This window comes from Lithobates pipiens, unplaced genomic scaffold, assembly GCF_037356315.1.
Source record: "Lithobates pipiens isolate NorthernLeopardFrog02 unplaced genomic scaffold, aLitPip1_a1.2 Scaffold_8, whole genome shotgun sequence".
Classification (NCBI taxonomy): domain Eukaryota; kingdom Metazoa; phylum Chordata; class Amphibia; order Anura; family Ranidae; genus Lithobates; species Lithobates pipiens.
Window position 1 is genome coordinate 362630991 of NW_027507903.1, and position 12441 is coordinate 362643431.

Below are 12441 nucleotides of genomic sequence, written 5' to 3' on the forward strand. Positions count from 1 at the left end.
ACACTGCATCAAATTGGTCTGCATAACTGTCATCCCAGAGGGAAGCCTCTTCTAAAGATGATGTACAAGAAAGTCCGCAAACAATTTTCTGAGGAGAAGCAGACTAAGGACATGGATTACTGTAACCAAGTCCTATGGCCTGAGGAGACCCAGATAAACTTATTTGGTTCAGGTGGTGTCAAGCGTGTGTGGCGGCAAACAGGCGAGGAGTACAAAGACAAGTGTGTCATGCCTACAGTCAAGCATGGTGGTGGAAGTGTCATGGTCTGGAACTGCATGAGTGCTGTCAACACTGGGAAGCTACAGTTCATCGAGGGAACCATGAATGCCAACATGCACTGTGACATACTGAAAAAAAAGTATGATCCACTTCCTTCAGAGACTGGGCCGCAGGGCAATATTCCAACATGATAATGACCCCAAACACACCTCAAAGATGATCACTGCCTTGCTAAAGAAGCTGAGGGTAAAGGTGATGGACTGGCCAAGCATGTTTTCAGACCTAAACCCTATTGAGCATCTGTGGGGCATCCGCAAATGGAAGGTGGAGGAGCGCAAGGTCTCTAACATCCACCTGCTCCGTGATGTCATCATGGAGGAGTGCAAGAGGACTCCAGTGGCAACCTGTGAAGCTCTGGTGAACTCCATGCCCAAGAGGTTTAAGACAGTGCTGAAAAATAATGGTGGCCACACAAAATATTGATACTTTGGGCCCAATTTGGACATTTTCTCTTAGGGGGTGTCCTCACTTTTGTTGCCAGCAATTTAGACATTAATGGCTGTGTGTTGAGTTATTTTGAGGGGACATCAAATGTATACTGTTATACAAGCTGTACACTCACTACTTTACATTGTAGCAAAGGGATAGTTCTTCAGTGGTGTCACATGAAAAGAAGTAATAAAATATTTACAAAAATGTGAGGGGTGTACTTACTTTTGTGAGATACTGTATGTGCATGTTTTTAGAGGGTAATAAAGGACAGTTGAAGTGTATTTATCTGTCGTATGAGTATAAAATATGTGTTATGGCTAAAAGGCCAGATTATGTATATAGATTATAGAAAAAAAAATTTTTATATGCAATACCAGATCTGCTGGCATTGCAAACACCCAGTTTGTGGGTCATATTCTGTTTCAAACAATACGCCTACCACACAATATTTTCTATTATATGACTGCTAGTATACCTTGCTTCCAATTGTTAAATGTCACTCATTAATCAGTCACTTACTAAAATATGTAGTGACTTTTGCCCCATAAGCTAACATTCTGAACCTGGGAATAATACTGGCTAGGCATTGAGGCAGACATGTTTAAATAGTAATAATGGCAAAGCTGAATAAAAAAATGTTGTGGAGTGTAAAAAATTATTACATATATATTGTTTTCATTCATATATTAATCTGGAGTCTTGGTTTAAAGCTTAAAGTGGAAGGAAAGGCTTCTCATTGAGTCAATGCAGCATAGTTCAAATTGTTTAAATTTGCCTCTTAGGAAATTTTTTTTGTCAAAAAGCCACTGGTCATGTGACCTGAAGCCCCCAGGATTTTCTTGTTCACTGTAGCTGCTAGGCATGTCCCCTACAGCCTTAGGATTCTCATAACCAGAAGTGGCATAGCTAGCCAGCAAGCATTAACATTGAGGACTAGAGCTGTCACTTCCAGAAGTGATGTATCCCCATGGCTGGTTTTCTTTGGTGTTTTATAGTAATAGGACTCTAGACAATTTCTCTTACTGCAGTGGCTCCGTGGCTAGAAGAGGTTAGTTTTTAGCAGATTCACACACACGTGTGTTTGTGTGTCTGTTCGGATGGCCAGGAGAGGTGGGGCGGTGCTGGGTGGTATGGGGTGGGACTACGCAAAATCCTGCCCAACTGACAACAGTTTAAGGAAGTGCCTGTAAGCTGCCAATTCACCTCAAAAGGCAAACCATTGGTAGAGAACGAGAGACTGCTGGTTGTCTACCTTAGACTACTGATTCTAAGCTAGACAATCAACAGGTCATAAGATGCTTAATATCAAAGTTTATGTTCTATGACATATAAATCATGGTCACATTTTCACTAAATGTGATTCCACTTTATACAGGGGCTAAACAAATATTGCCTAAAGACTCATGTTTATTGTTACTGGGATCTTGGTGTTCATTATGCACTTGTTTCAGATCTATCCAGTAATCCAACATGAAATAACTTCTGCACTTTGCTTCTGTGCAGTAGTTTCCTGTAGTAAAGACTGGTCATTGCTGCTCTCTCTTTGCGCAGAGTGACTGGACCTGTTTTCCTTTTATAGCTCTGCTATGTGCTTTCCTTACAAGATTATATCTGGGCTTGCAAAGGCATTTAGTGCATACTAAATCCTTTATATTTCCTTTGTGGTTAGTCAACATATAATTTTAAATGAAAGCTCCAGTATACCTATCATGATAACACATAATCCCTCGAATTCATAATGAGGGTCATAAATGCTCTTTAGAACCCTGTCACACCTCTGCAAAAAATGTTACTGATTGGGACAACATCATGGAGCTGCTGGATGTTAGAGACCTAGCTCTCCTCCACCTTCCATTTATGGATGCCCCAGAGATGCTCAATAGGGTTTAGGTCTGGAGGCATCGGAATCCTCCCTCACCCCAGAGCCCTCATTCAATATATTGCTGTGCCCATCTGAAACTCTTTTCTCCACTCACTTTGAGGTTCCTTGGGCTTTGCTAAGGCAGCCGGAGCCATTGTGACAACGGTGCAGGGGGCAGGCCCCCCTCCGCTGGTGCTCCTGGTTCCACTTTATATGGGGGCACTTGGTGAAGGGGAGGAACCAGCAGCATCAGCGGGGGGCTGTGAAGAGGAGGTTTGAGATTGCTCTGTGCAATTCCATTGCACAGTTCAGGTAAGTATAAACCTGTTTATTTTTTTGTGAATAGCTTTTAAATTCACTTTAACATATCTATTTTTCAGCTTATAAAAACACACCGTAAACCATACAGACCCACTCTGAGTATTTTGGTCTGACTGGTAATATCATTAGAGTTATTCTCAATTACAGCACCCCTAGCGTTGTTATCTATGAACTTGTGTTAATTCTTTTTGAATTTTCCACAGACATAGTGACATATTGTGAAAAAGCCACAAATAAGAACTACTTGAAACTGTCTTACACTCCATAACTTCTAATGAACCTGTTGCAAGGCTTTCATGAACCAGACAAATGTGTTTAAAAATGGGCCATACCATCAAAAGAGTATTGCAAATGCTTTATTGACTTTTCCCAATTTGTGTTTTATACAGTATATTGTATCCCCACCTAATTTATAAGAATAAATTAATGATATGTCAATAATGGATTTTTTTGGTTTTTATAGGTCCGACAAATCATCACAGCCAGTCAACACTTCGGCCCCCTCTTCCCCCTCCTCACAACCATACACTGTCTCACCATCACTCTTCAGCCAACTCCCTCAATAAGAACTCTTTGACTAACAGACGAAACCAGATTCATGCACCAGCTCCAGCTCCTAATGATCTGGCCACAACTCCAGAGTCAGTTCAGCTTCAGGACAGCTGGGTACTCAACAGTAATGTTCCACTGGAGACCAGGTAAACTTTATGCACACTTATGACCCTGTCCTATCTGTTCTGGCTTTATATCAATAACTGTAAAGCATAAAATGATGTCCAAATATTCTTAGCAAACCTTATTATGTGGTATTGAGGTTAAACCATAACAGTGATTACAGCTTATGTACGTGTACCACTTATTTGAGGGTGCTGGCTTCTGACAGTCCCCAGGTGAACTGTCCCACATATAAAATGACATATATAAATATATACGAATATACAGTATAGATGAACAGCATATATATAAATATATATACTGTATATATACTGTAGCGGTACAGCAGTGTCTAGTAACCTTGCAATTGTTGCAACTGAAGTGTGTTTTTTTTTCTGTCTACAAATTTTTATTGAAGTATGTCAGTTACAATAGCAGATAGAAAAACACACTTAGATGTAGGATACCATAACAATGGGTGACTCTAACAAAGTAGAATAGGTTTGACAAAACGTATTTATTATGATACAAAATTGATTAAAAAAGGAAGGAAATTGAATAAACACTAGAGATCATTCAAAGAAGTTCCAGGTAGTGGTTGCATTGAAGATTAACAGTAGGTTGAGTGATCATACGTTTATCCCAACATGTTTTCGCCTACTGGGCTTCATCAGGGGAGGTATGCGTCAACCAAAAAACAGAGCAAATAACTATAGACATAAAAAGAAAAATGGTCTTTGGAGTTTATGGCCATGTTTTCCCGATCTTGGCGCATGCGCATTGGCACCTTCTTGTCCGCAGTGGTGAACGCTCTTAACCCGGCTGCTCGGGCTTCAGAACTGCTCGAGCTTGGGGGCAACCTGACACTATTTTTGCTTCTCTTTTAAGGTATGGACTTTGATTTGTGCATCTGTTTTTTCAGGCATGCTGTGTTTCACAGTGTTTAGTTTGTGACTATGGTTATTGTCTGCATTTCTTTGGTGACTCTTGAACTTATCTTACCCATTAGTATATCTCTTGTTTTGATTATGCCCACTGGCCCCAATCTTTATCTTAATTGATGCATTCATTTTCATTAACATACCCCCTTTTTACTTTTTTTTTTTTTATTTATAGTTTGTATATTTTGATTTCAGAAAAAATATTTCTTTTGGACCTTTTAGCATTTCAACATACAAGCGACCCCTCCTTTTGTCTATTTGAATCTTGATTTTAAGTAAGTATGCTGATTGAGCTTGTTTAATGCATCTATATACATTTATGTTAGTATAACCACTTTTTTTTCAAAGGTTTTTGAACCTTTTCTATTAGTGGAACATTTGGGTTTATGACCCCTTTCTTTCATATTTTCTTGACAGCCATGTCATTCAAACACTCACTGCGGTGACATAAATGCCTGTGATCTGTGGCATTCCCATGGTGGCTGCCTCTTCCCTCTTTCCCCCAGCCATCCCTACTGTTTACATCTCTTTTTTAGGGTTGTTAGGGCCCGAGGTGGTAAGTCCTTCTGTTCATTGGATTTATTAACACTGGAATTCTTGTTTCAATTATTCATGTATGTATTTCAGTTTTACTTTTTATGTCTATAGTTATTTGCTCTGTTTTTTGGTTGACACATACACTCCCTGATGAAGCCTAGTAGGCGAAACATGTTGGGATAAATGTATGATCACTTAACCTACAGTTAATCTTCAATGCAACCACTACCTGAAACGTCTTTGCACGATCTCTAGTGTTTATTCACTTTCCTTCCTTTTTTAATCAATTTTGTATCATAATAAATAAGAGCTTTGTCAATTTTATTCTACTCTGAGTCTTCCATTATTATGGTATCATACATTTAAGCACCGTTATAGTCCCATTACTTTCCCTTTTTTGAATTATACAAATAACATGAATAAAAATAAAATCAAACAAATACAAATGAAAAAATAAATACAGAAATAAATAAATAAATATAATAGATATAAAAAATGACATTAAAAATAAAAATAAAATTATGGATGGAAATATAATAGATGGAGTACAATAATATTTCCTTCTACTCAGAGACAATGTTAAAGTGTAACTCCACTTTTGTTGAGAAAAAAACATTCCCCTCTGGGTAATCTATGCACATTACAAGGATTATAACAATCTTTGTAGCAGATTCCTACGTTTTGTTATTCTGAAGAAATCCCTGTGTGTTCCTCTCTGCCTCTGGGCAGAGTGAGTCTAATGGGAGTGGTTTCATAATTATCAATCACCTGTGGCGCCTGAGAAGCACTAAATAGGGATTCTGCTTGGCCTGCATCCCTTTAGACATGATCCTACAGGGGGTATCTCCTCAAAAAAAGGCATTCTTTTGCAGGGAATGCCTGAAATCTGACTTGTATCTTAGTGCAGACTTCTGCAGAAAATTGGTGAGCAAATCACACAAGCAGGAAATTTTGTTTCTTGGGAGTGGTCAATACACACTCTGTGTACAGAACAACTCCAGGTAGCCATATTGCATTGCATTTAGAGAAAATTACAGTGGCTGCAGACTGAAAAGTAAGGGTAATTTTTAATAACATTCAATTACAATATGACTTGTGTCACAATTGTATACGCTATATTATTTTTTCTTTATTTGCTATTTTTTTCCCCACAAAAGTGGAATTACCTTTTAAATATGTTTACCTATCACCTATGCCTACCATGTCACCTATAATTTAATACCCTTATAGTAAATACAAACAAAAATAAAATCAAAAATCCCAATTTGTGAAAAAAATTAAAAAAATCTATATATATCTATTAAATAATTTATATCAGATTCAATATTCAATCCATGTGGTGTCATGGTATTTAGAATATTAATGTTTGGGTAACGTTATTTTTGAAAATTAAATAACAGTATGTGCGGCACTATGATCAAACAGTAAATGAATGAATGAATAAGTAGATAAATAAATAAAATGTAATAGGGTGAATATCTATAGAAATAACCTAGTAAATCTACTAATACATTAATTAAGTAAATAAATATATTGAATTAATAATAAATATATCCTGTGCAAAAAAGTCCAAAAACCATGCAAATAACATTCAAGCATTGTAACGTCCAAAATAAAGTGCAAATGCTCCGTGTGTTGCACACTATCCCATAATTGAATCAAAATCTTGACAGTCCATCATAGGGAGATGGATAAAAGTGATTCTGATGCCTTCATGCAGTGTACACACAATCCTAGCCTACCACTCCACCGGATGTACCCTCACCTTAAGGGCGTATTAAAAAAAATTATTGTAGATAACGTGAAACAGCTTAGGGATTCCACCTGTGGTTCCTCCTTACTGTAGTTAGTATTTGGCTCAAATTTCGGATCAAAAACAACTCCTTCCTCCTAATTAACAGTGACCTCCTCTCCTATATGCCACATGTAGAAACAACAGAGACTTGCAATAGTGTGAAAATATTTATTACTTAAACTCCACAAAATTACACTCACATTTCAAAAGAAAAAACAAGCCTTGGTATACTCATGTATAATGGGGTGATGGTATCACCTGCTGAAGCTGGATCTACAGCCAAGGTAATCAGTGTTCCCACCAAATAGTCACTACAGGAAGGAGGAACCACAGGAGGGATCCCTAAGCTGTTACACATTAACCTCCCTGGTGGTATTCCCGAGTGTGGCTCGGGGTGAATTTTCAGTCACCCCGAGACACACTCGGGATCGCATCGCAATATTCAGGTACAGTTACTTACCTTGTCCCCAGGATCCTGCGATGTCTCCCCCACTGTGTGTGCGAGCCATGTCTCCGCTCGATGTAACACAACGCTGAGCTCCATTCCCTGAGAGCATCACGACGCATGGGTATGGAGCACGGTGCCAAATTCCAAACATGAAACACACACAATACATACAGTACACTGTAATCTTACAGATTACATTTCTGTATCAAATAATGTCATATCCTTTTTGTCCCTGGTGGTTTGTCCAGTGCCCTGCATGCAGTTTAAATTATAAATACTGTTTTTCTGCCTGGAATATGGAGATTGTCCATAGCAACCAAAACTGTCCATTTACATCAAAAGCTGTTTTAGACCAGCTAGAAAACAGCGATAATAAATTACAATTGTTTGCAGAATTGAGCGATAGTGATTCATGGGGAAATCCATCATCAAACACTGAAAGTAATGACAGTGACAATTTTGCAACTGAGCAAATTTTAGTGTTTTTGATTTGATTAAGTTTTTGAATATTTTTTTATTATTATTATATTATTATTTGTTATAATTATGTATAGTTATTTATAATATTATAATTTATGATTTTGTGTTTCAAACTTTATCATACCCCGGCTGTCCACTAGACTCTCGTCTGGACATATTTAAGTGTGTTATACCTAAGAATTGCAGGCCTACAATATAAAACACCAAATTTCCATGCAAAGGGAGGTTAACTACAGGCTTTTTTTAAAAAAAAAGCCCTTAAGGTGAGGGTACATCCGGTGGAGGGGTACACTAGGATTGTGTGTACACTGCATGAAGGCACCAGCATCACTTTTATACATCTCCCTATGATGGACTGTCAAGATTTTGATTCAATATATTAAGGTTAGTGTGCAACACACAGGAAACTTACACTTTATTTTGGACGTTACAATATTTGAATATTATTTGCATATTTTTTTGGATTATTTGCACATGATATATTTTTTATTAATTCAATATATTTATTTAATTAATTTATTTATTTATTAGTAGATTTGTGTACTAGGTTATTTCTATAGATATTCACCCTATTACATTTTATGTATGTATCTACTTATTCATTCATTCACTGTTTGATCTTAGTGCTGCATATATTGTTATTTAATTTTGCATTGTCACATTTAGGGAAGTGTGGGGAGTTCTGGCAGCTGTCTATTTTATTTTTATTTTATTAATACATTTTAGCACCTCACAAGGTTTTCACTTATTTTGGTAACGTTATTACCCAAATATGGTCATGTAGCTAAATTTAGGTACTGTATTTGCTGGCGTATAAGACTACCTTTTACACTTAAAAAAAATGCCCAAAAATCGGGGGTCGTCTTATACGCTGGGTATACAGGTATACAATGCTGCCCGATGGATGTCAGCCCCCAAATGTCTACTAATACTGTATGTGGCTTCAGCTACAAACAGTATACGCCGTTGAGCCAATCCCGGCTATTAATGAATACAGAGCCTGCTTGGATTGGAGTAACAACCTCTGCCAATCCGAGCAGGCTACATAGAGTAGCCTGCTCGGATTGGCTTTGAGAGAGAGAGAGAGAGAGAGGCAAGGGCTGATGATGCTACAGCCTCTGCCAATCCAAGCAGGCGTTGTATTCATTAAAATAATACACTGCTCACCATACTTCCCTGGGTAAATCCATTCACTGATCTCCTACTACTATACATCCTGCTATTTGCCTTTGAGGTCCCAGGCACCCAAGAGGGACAGGTAAATCTGGGACATATGACAGGGGGGTTATTAAATGCATTTTGGTGGACAATTCCCATAGAATGTAACCCAAAAGTGGTATAGGTTTGGTTAGTGAAAAATTCTACTTTCCAGAGTTGTGTCATTCAATAGATCTATGTTTGTGTTATTATTGTTTGATTTACTTTATGACATATCACAGCATGGCGGATGAGTAGTTGGCATTCTTGCTTTGTGTTTTTTAATCGTTCTAATGTTTTTTTAAAATGGTGTTGCCTCAGAAGGGGGGTAGTCTTATACTGCGAGTATTGCCCAAAACCTATGTTTTCACTTGAAAAATAGGGGGTCGTCTTATACGCCCAGTCGTCTTATACGCCGGCAAATACGGTAGCTATGTAAGAGTCCATTCCGTGTTTATGTGACCATATAAGTGAATGGGTCAGCTGACATCAGTGGTTGGTTAGAACCCCCCTCCCATTTGCTTACATTGCCAGGGTTTCCATTGACATCTGGAAGCTGTCACATTCATCCACGCTGAATGCCCTAAATGTTCAGGAGTTAATACATGCATCCAAACAGATAGTAACTGGCCTAAACTAAGGTTCAGACCAAACACTCAGCTTATCCCTACTTGGGATGTTTTTACTACTTGTTTATTTCTCTATAATTTAAATTAATTTAACAATTCAATAGGGATAGTGGAGCCATTCAGTAATGGAGGCATGTTTGTAAAATAGATGCATAGATCTCTTAACTGAAGACTATAAAAGATAATAGTTTGCTAGGAACATCTTCGCTGCCCTCTCTAGAACCACTCCTCTCTACGTTGATCCCTGGGTCACTGAGATTTTCTCACATTTTCTCTATGGGGATTCTCCAGATGCATCTATTTTGACAAAAATAACAGATAATGCTCTGTTCATTTTAAGCATATAGTGTTGACTGTACAGTCCGTATGAATATGTCCTTTCTGATTGGTCATGTTGACCCCAGTTCTGAGCTAATATCTGTATTGTTATTTATGTACCTTTGTTACAAACATCTCAATAAACACATTGAAACAGAAAAGTAAGTAGGTTGCAAACATAGCTGCTTTTGAGATTGGCAACCCTTCTCCGAGATTCTGAGAAAAAAATTGCAATGCCAAAAGTTTTATCTGAGGTTACAAACTGGCGCATAAAGGCGCAATTTAAAAATTGTCAAAAAAGCTAGTGAAGAGTGCAATATTGATGTTGTACACCTTGGCACAGATGATTTATCCCAGAATGATGTGTGCCCTGTACAGAAGGATTTTCAGAATTTGGGCCAGGATCTTCAACAGTTATGTTGTACTTTTACATTTTCAGAGGTCTTACCTGTGCAAAATAATCAACATGGGAAAGTAATTTGTATAGCAGAAATCAATGATTGGTGCAAAGCTGAAGGTTTTGGTTATGTTAGTCATGATGCTATCAGGTGGTCTGACATTCAGCTGTACAAGTGAGATGGTCTACATTCCTCACACAAGGGCACTAGTGTGGAATTTGGGAGTTTTTTGGACATGCATTTAAATCGAGAAATGGGGCAGAGATGTGATTGATGAGGAGCATTTCTGCCCCCAGCAGCTTGAAACAAATGTAAGGGTTTTTGTTGCTAAGAACTGGGCTGATGGGTGGTCACTTCAGTTAAAGTTTCTGGCCGTAAAAATTAAGCAGTAGATAGTGTTTGTCATGTCATGTACACCAATGCTCATAGTTTAGGCAACAAGCTTTGTGAGCTGACAGCTCTTATGTCTAAGGGCAACTTGGCCCTTGTTGCAATTACACAGACATGGTTTAAAGATTGAAATGACTGGGAAATAACAATAGCAGGGCATACACTACAAAGGAATGACAGAGTAGGGAGTAGGGGAGGTAAAGTTGCCATATATGTAAAAAATAGCATAATGCTAACATCAATTAAAAAAAACGAATTAAATACTCAAAACCCTCTGAGTCTGTCTTCCAAACAGAGAGGGATCTTCCCTTAGAATTATTGTAGTATACAGACCCCCAGGAGAGACTGAAAATTATGATAACTTGTTGATTGATGAGATAATTCAAATGGCAATGAAGGGAGAGATTTTCATTATGGGTGATTTCAACATGCCTGACATTAACTGGAATTCTCAAACTGCTATTTTAAGCGGGAGCAAGGATGTAATAGAAGCACTGAATGGGGCTTCTCTAAAATAGTTAGTAAAAAGCCCAACCCACGGTAATCATATTCTAGACCTAGTATTGATCAATGGGTATCAACTGTCTGATACTTAATAAAGAAGGGAAATTGGGCTATGGACTTTCTAGGCACAATACAATAACATATTAATTAAAAATATCAATTATATATATATATATATATATATATATATATATATATATATATATATATATGTTTCAGAGCATTTTTTCTGGCATTTTCAAACATACTAGCGTAGGGCCCTGATGGCGGCCAATGGCGTAAGTGCTTTGATATGGTAGTTGGTGCCCCTACTTACCGGGACCTCTTTCTTGTTGGGATGTGGTCTAGTTATGCCTATTTTTATACTCAATAAGTCACTGTTTTTTATTATATACCTTGTATCTCTCTGGTCCATTTGTAATTATTTTTAACGCCCCCATGGTGTTCCTAATCAACTGTTCTGTTGTGCACCGATGTTCCGTGTCTTTAAACCAGACTGCGGTAAATATACTACATGTTATACTTCCAAATTAATGAATATCATACTTTGTGTATATTTTGTTTATTATGTTTCATTTTGTTCTACTTTGTTAGTCAGTCAGAACAAGCTCCGGAAGAAGCACAAAGACACGTAAAACATGTCAAGCATAGTATAATCTTTCAACCTTTTTTGATGTTCCGCAATCTTGGATTTTTTACTACTTCATCTTTGAGAGAGATTTGTGGTGGTTTCCACCAATATATTATTATTATCTTACAATAGCGGTAACACAAATGGGGATGAGTTTTTGATTACTGATTATTTTTTGTACTGATTTAGCTTTTTAGTGCTTTTGTAAATAAAAATGTATATTTTAATTAATAAGTTGTTGTATTGTGCCTAGAAAGTCCATAGCCCAATTTCCCTTCTTTATTAAGTTTCCAATTTAGGACGTGGCACGTTGTTATCTCTATCTTGTATCCACCATACCACATGGTGTTTTGATACATCTAAAGTTTTTCAATATCAACTATCTGATGTTGAGATGACTGAAAATTTGGGTTCTAGTAATCACCAAGAACTGAAAAATCATACACAAAAAATACATTTTAAATTTCAAACGGACAAAATTTGCTGAAATGAGGAAGTTACTAAAAAATGTATTGAAAGGGTGAAATAAAACAACAGAAACAAGTAATCAGTGGGCACTATTAAAGTCTACCATCCTGGAGGCAACTTGATTATATGTCAAACAAGTTAGTAAGAATAAATTGAA

At 37.4% G+C, this 12441-nt stretch overlaps 1 protein-coding gene across 3 annotated transcripts in view; it reads left to right on the forward strand.

Annotated features, from left to right (window-relative positions):
- The window catches only part of TENM2 (teneurin transmembrane protein 2), a 1738186-nt gene that overhangs the window by 807316 nt on the left and 918429 nt on the right, over positions 1-12441 (forward strand). For all 3 annotated transcript variants that reach the window (XM_077473475.1, XM_077473476.1, XM_077473477.1), the window contains one exon: positions 3358-3592. In XM_077473475.1, the coding sequence (XP_077329601.1) occupies positions 3358-3592 (235 nt within the window). The remainder of the gene's footprint in view (positions 1-3357; positions 3593-12441) is intronic.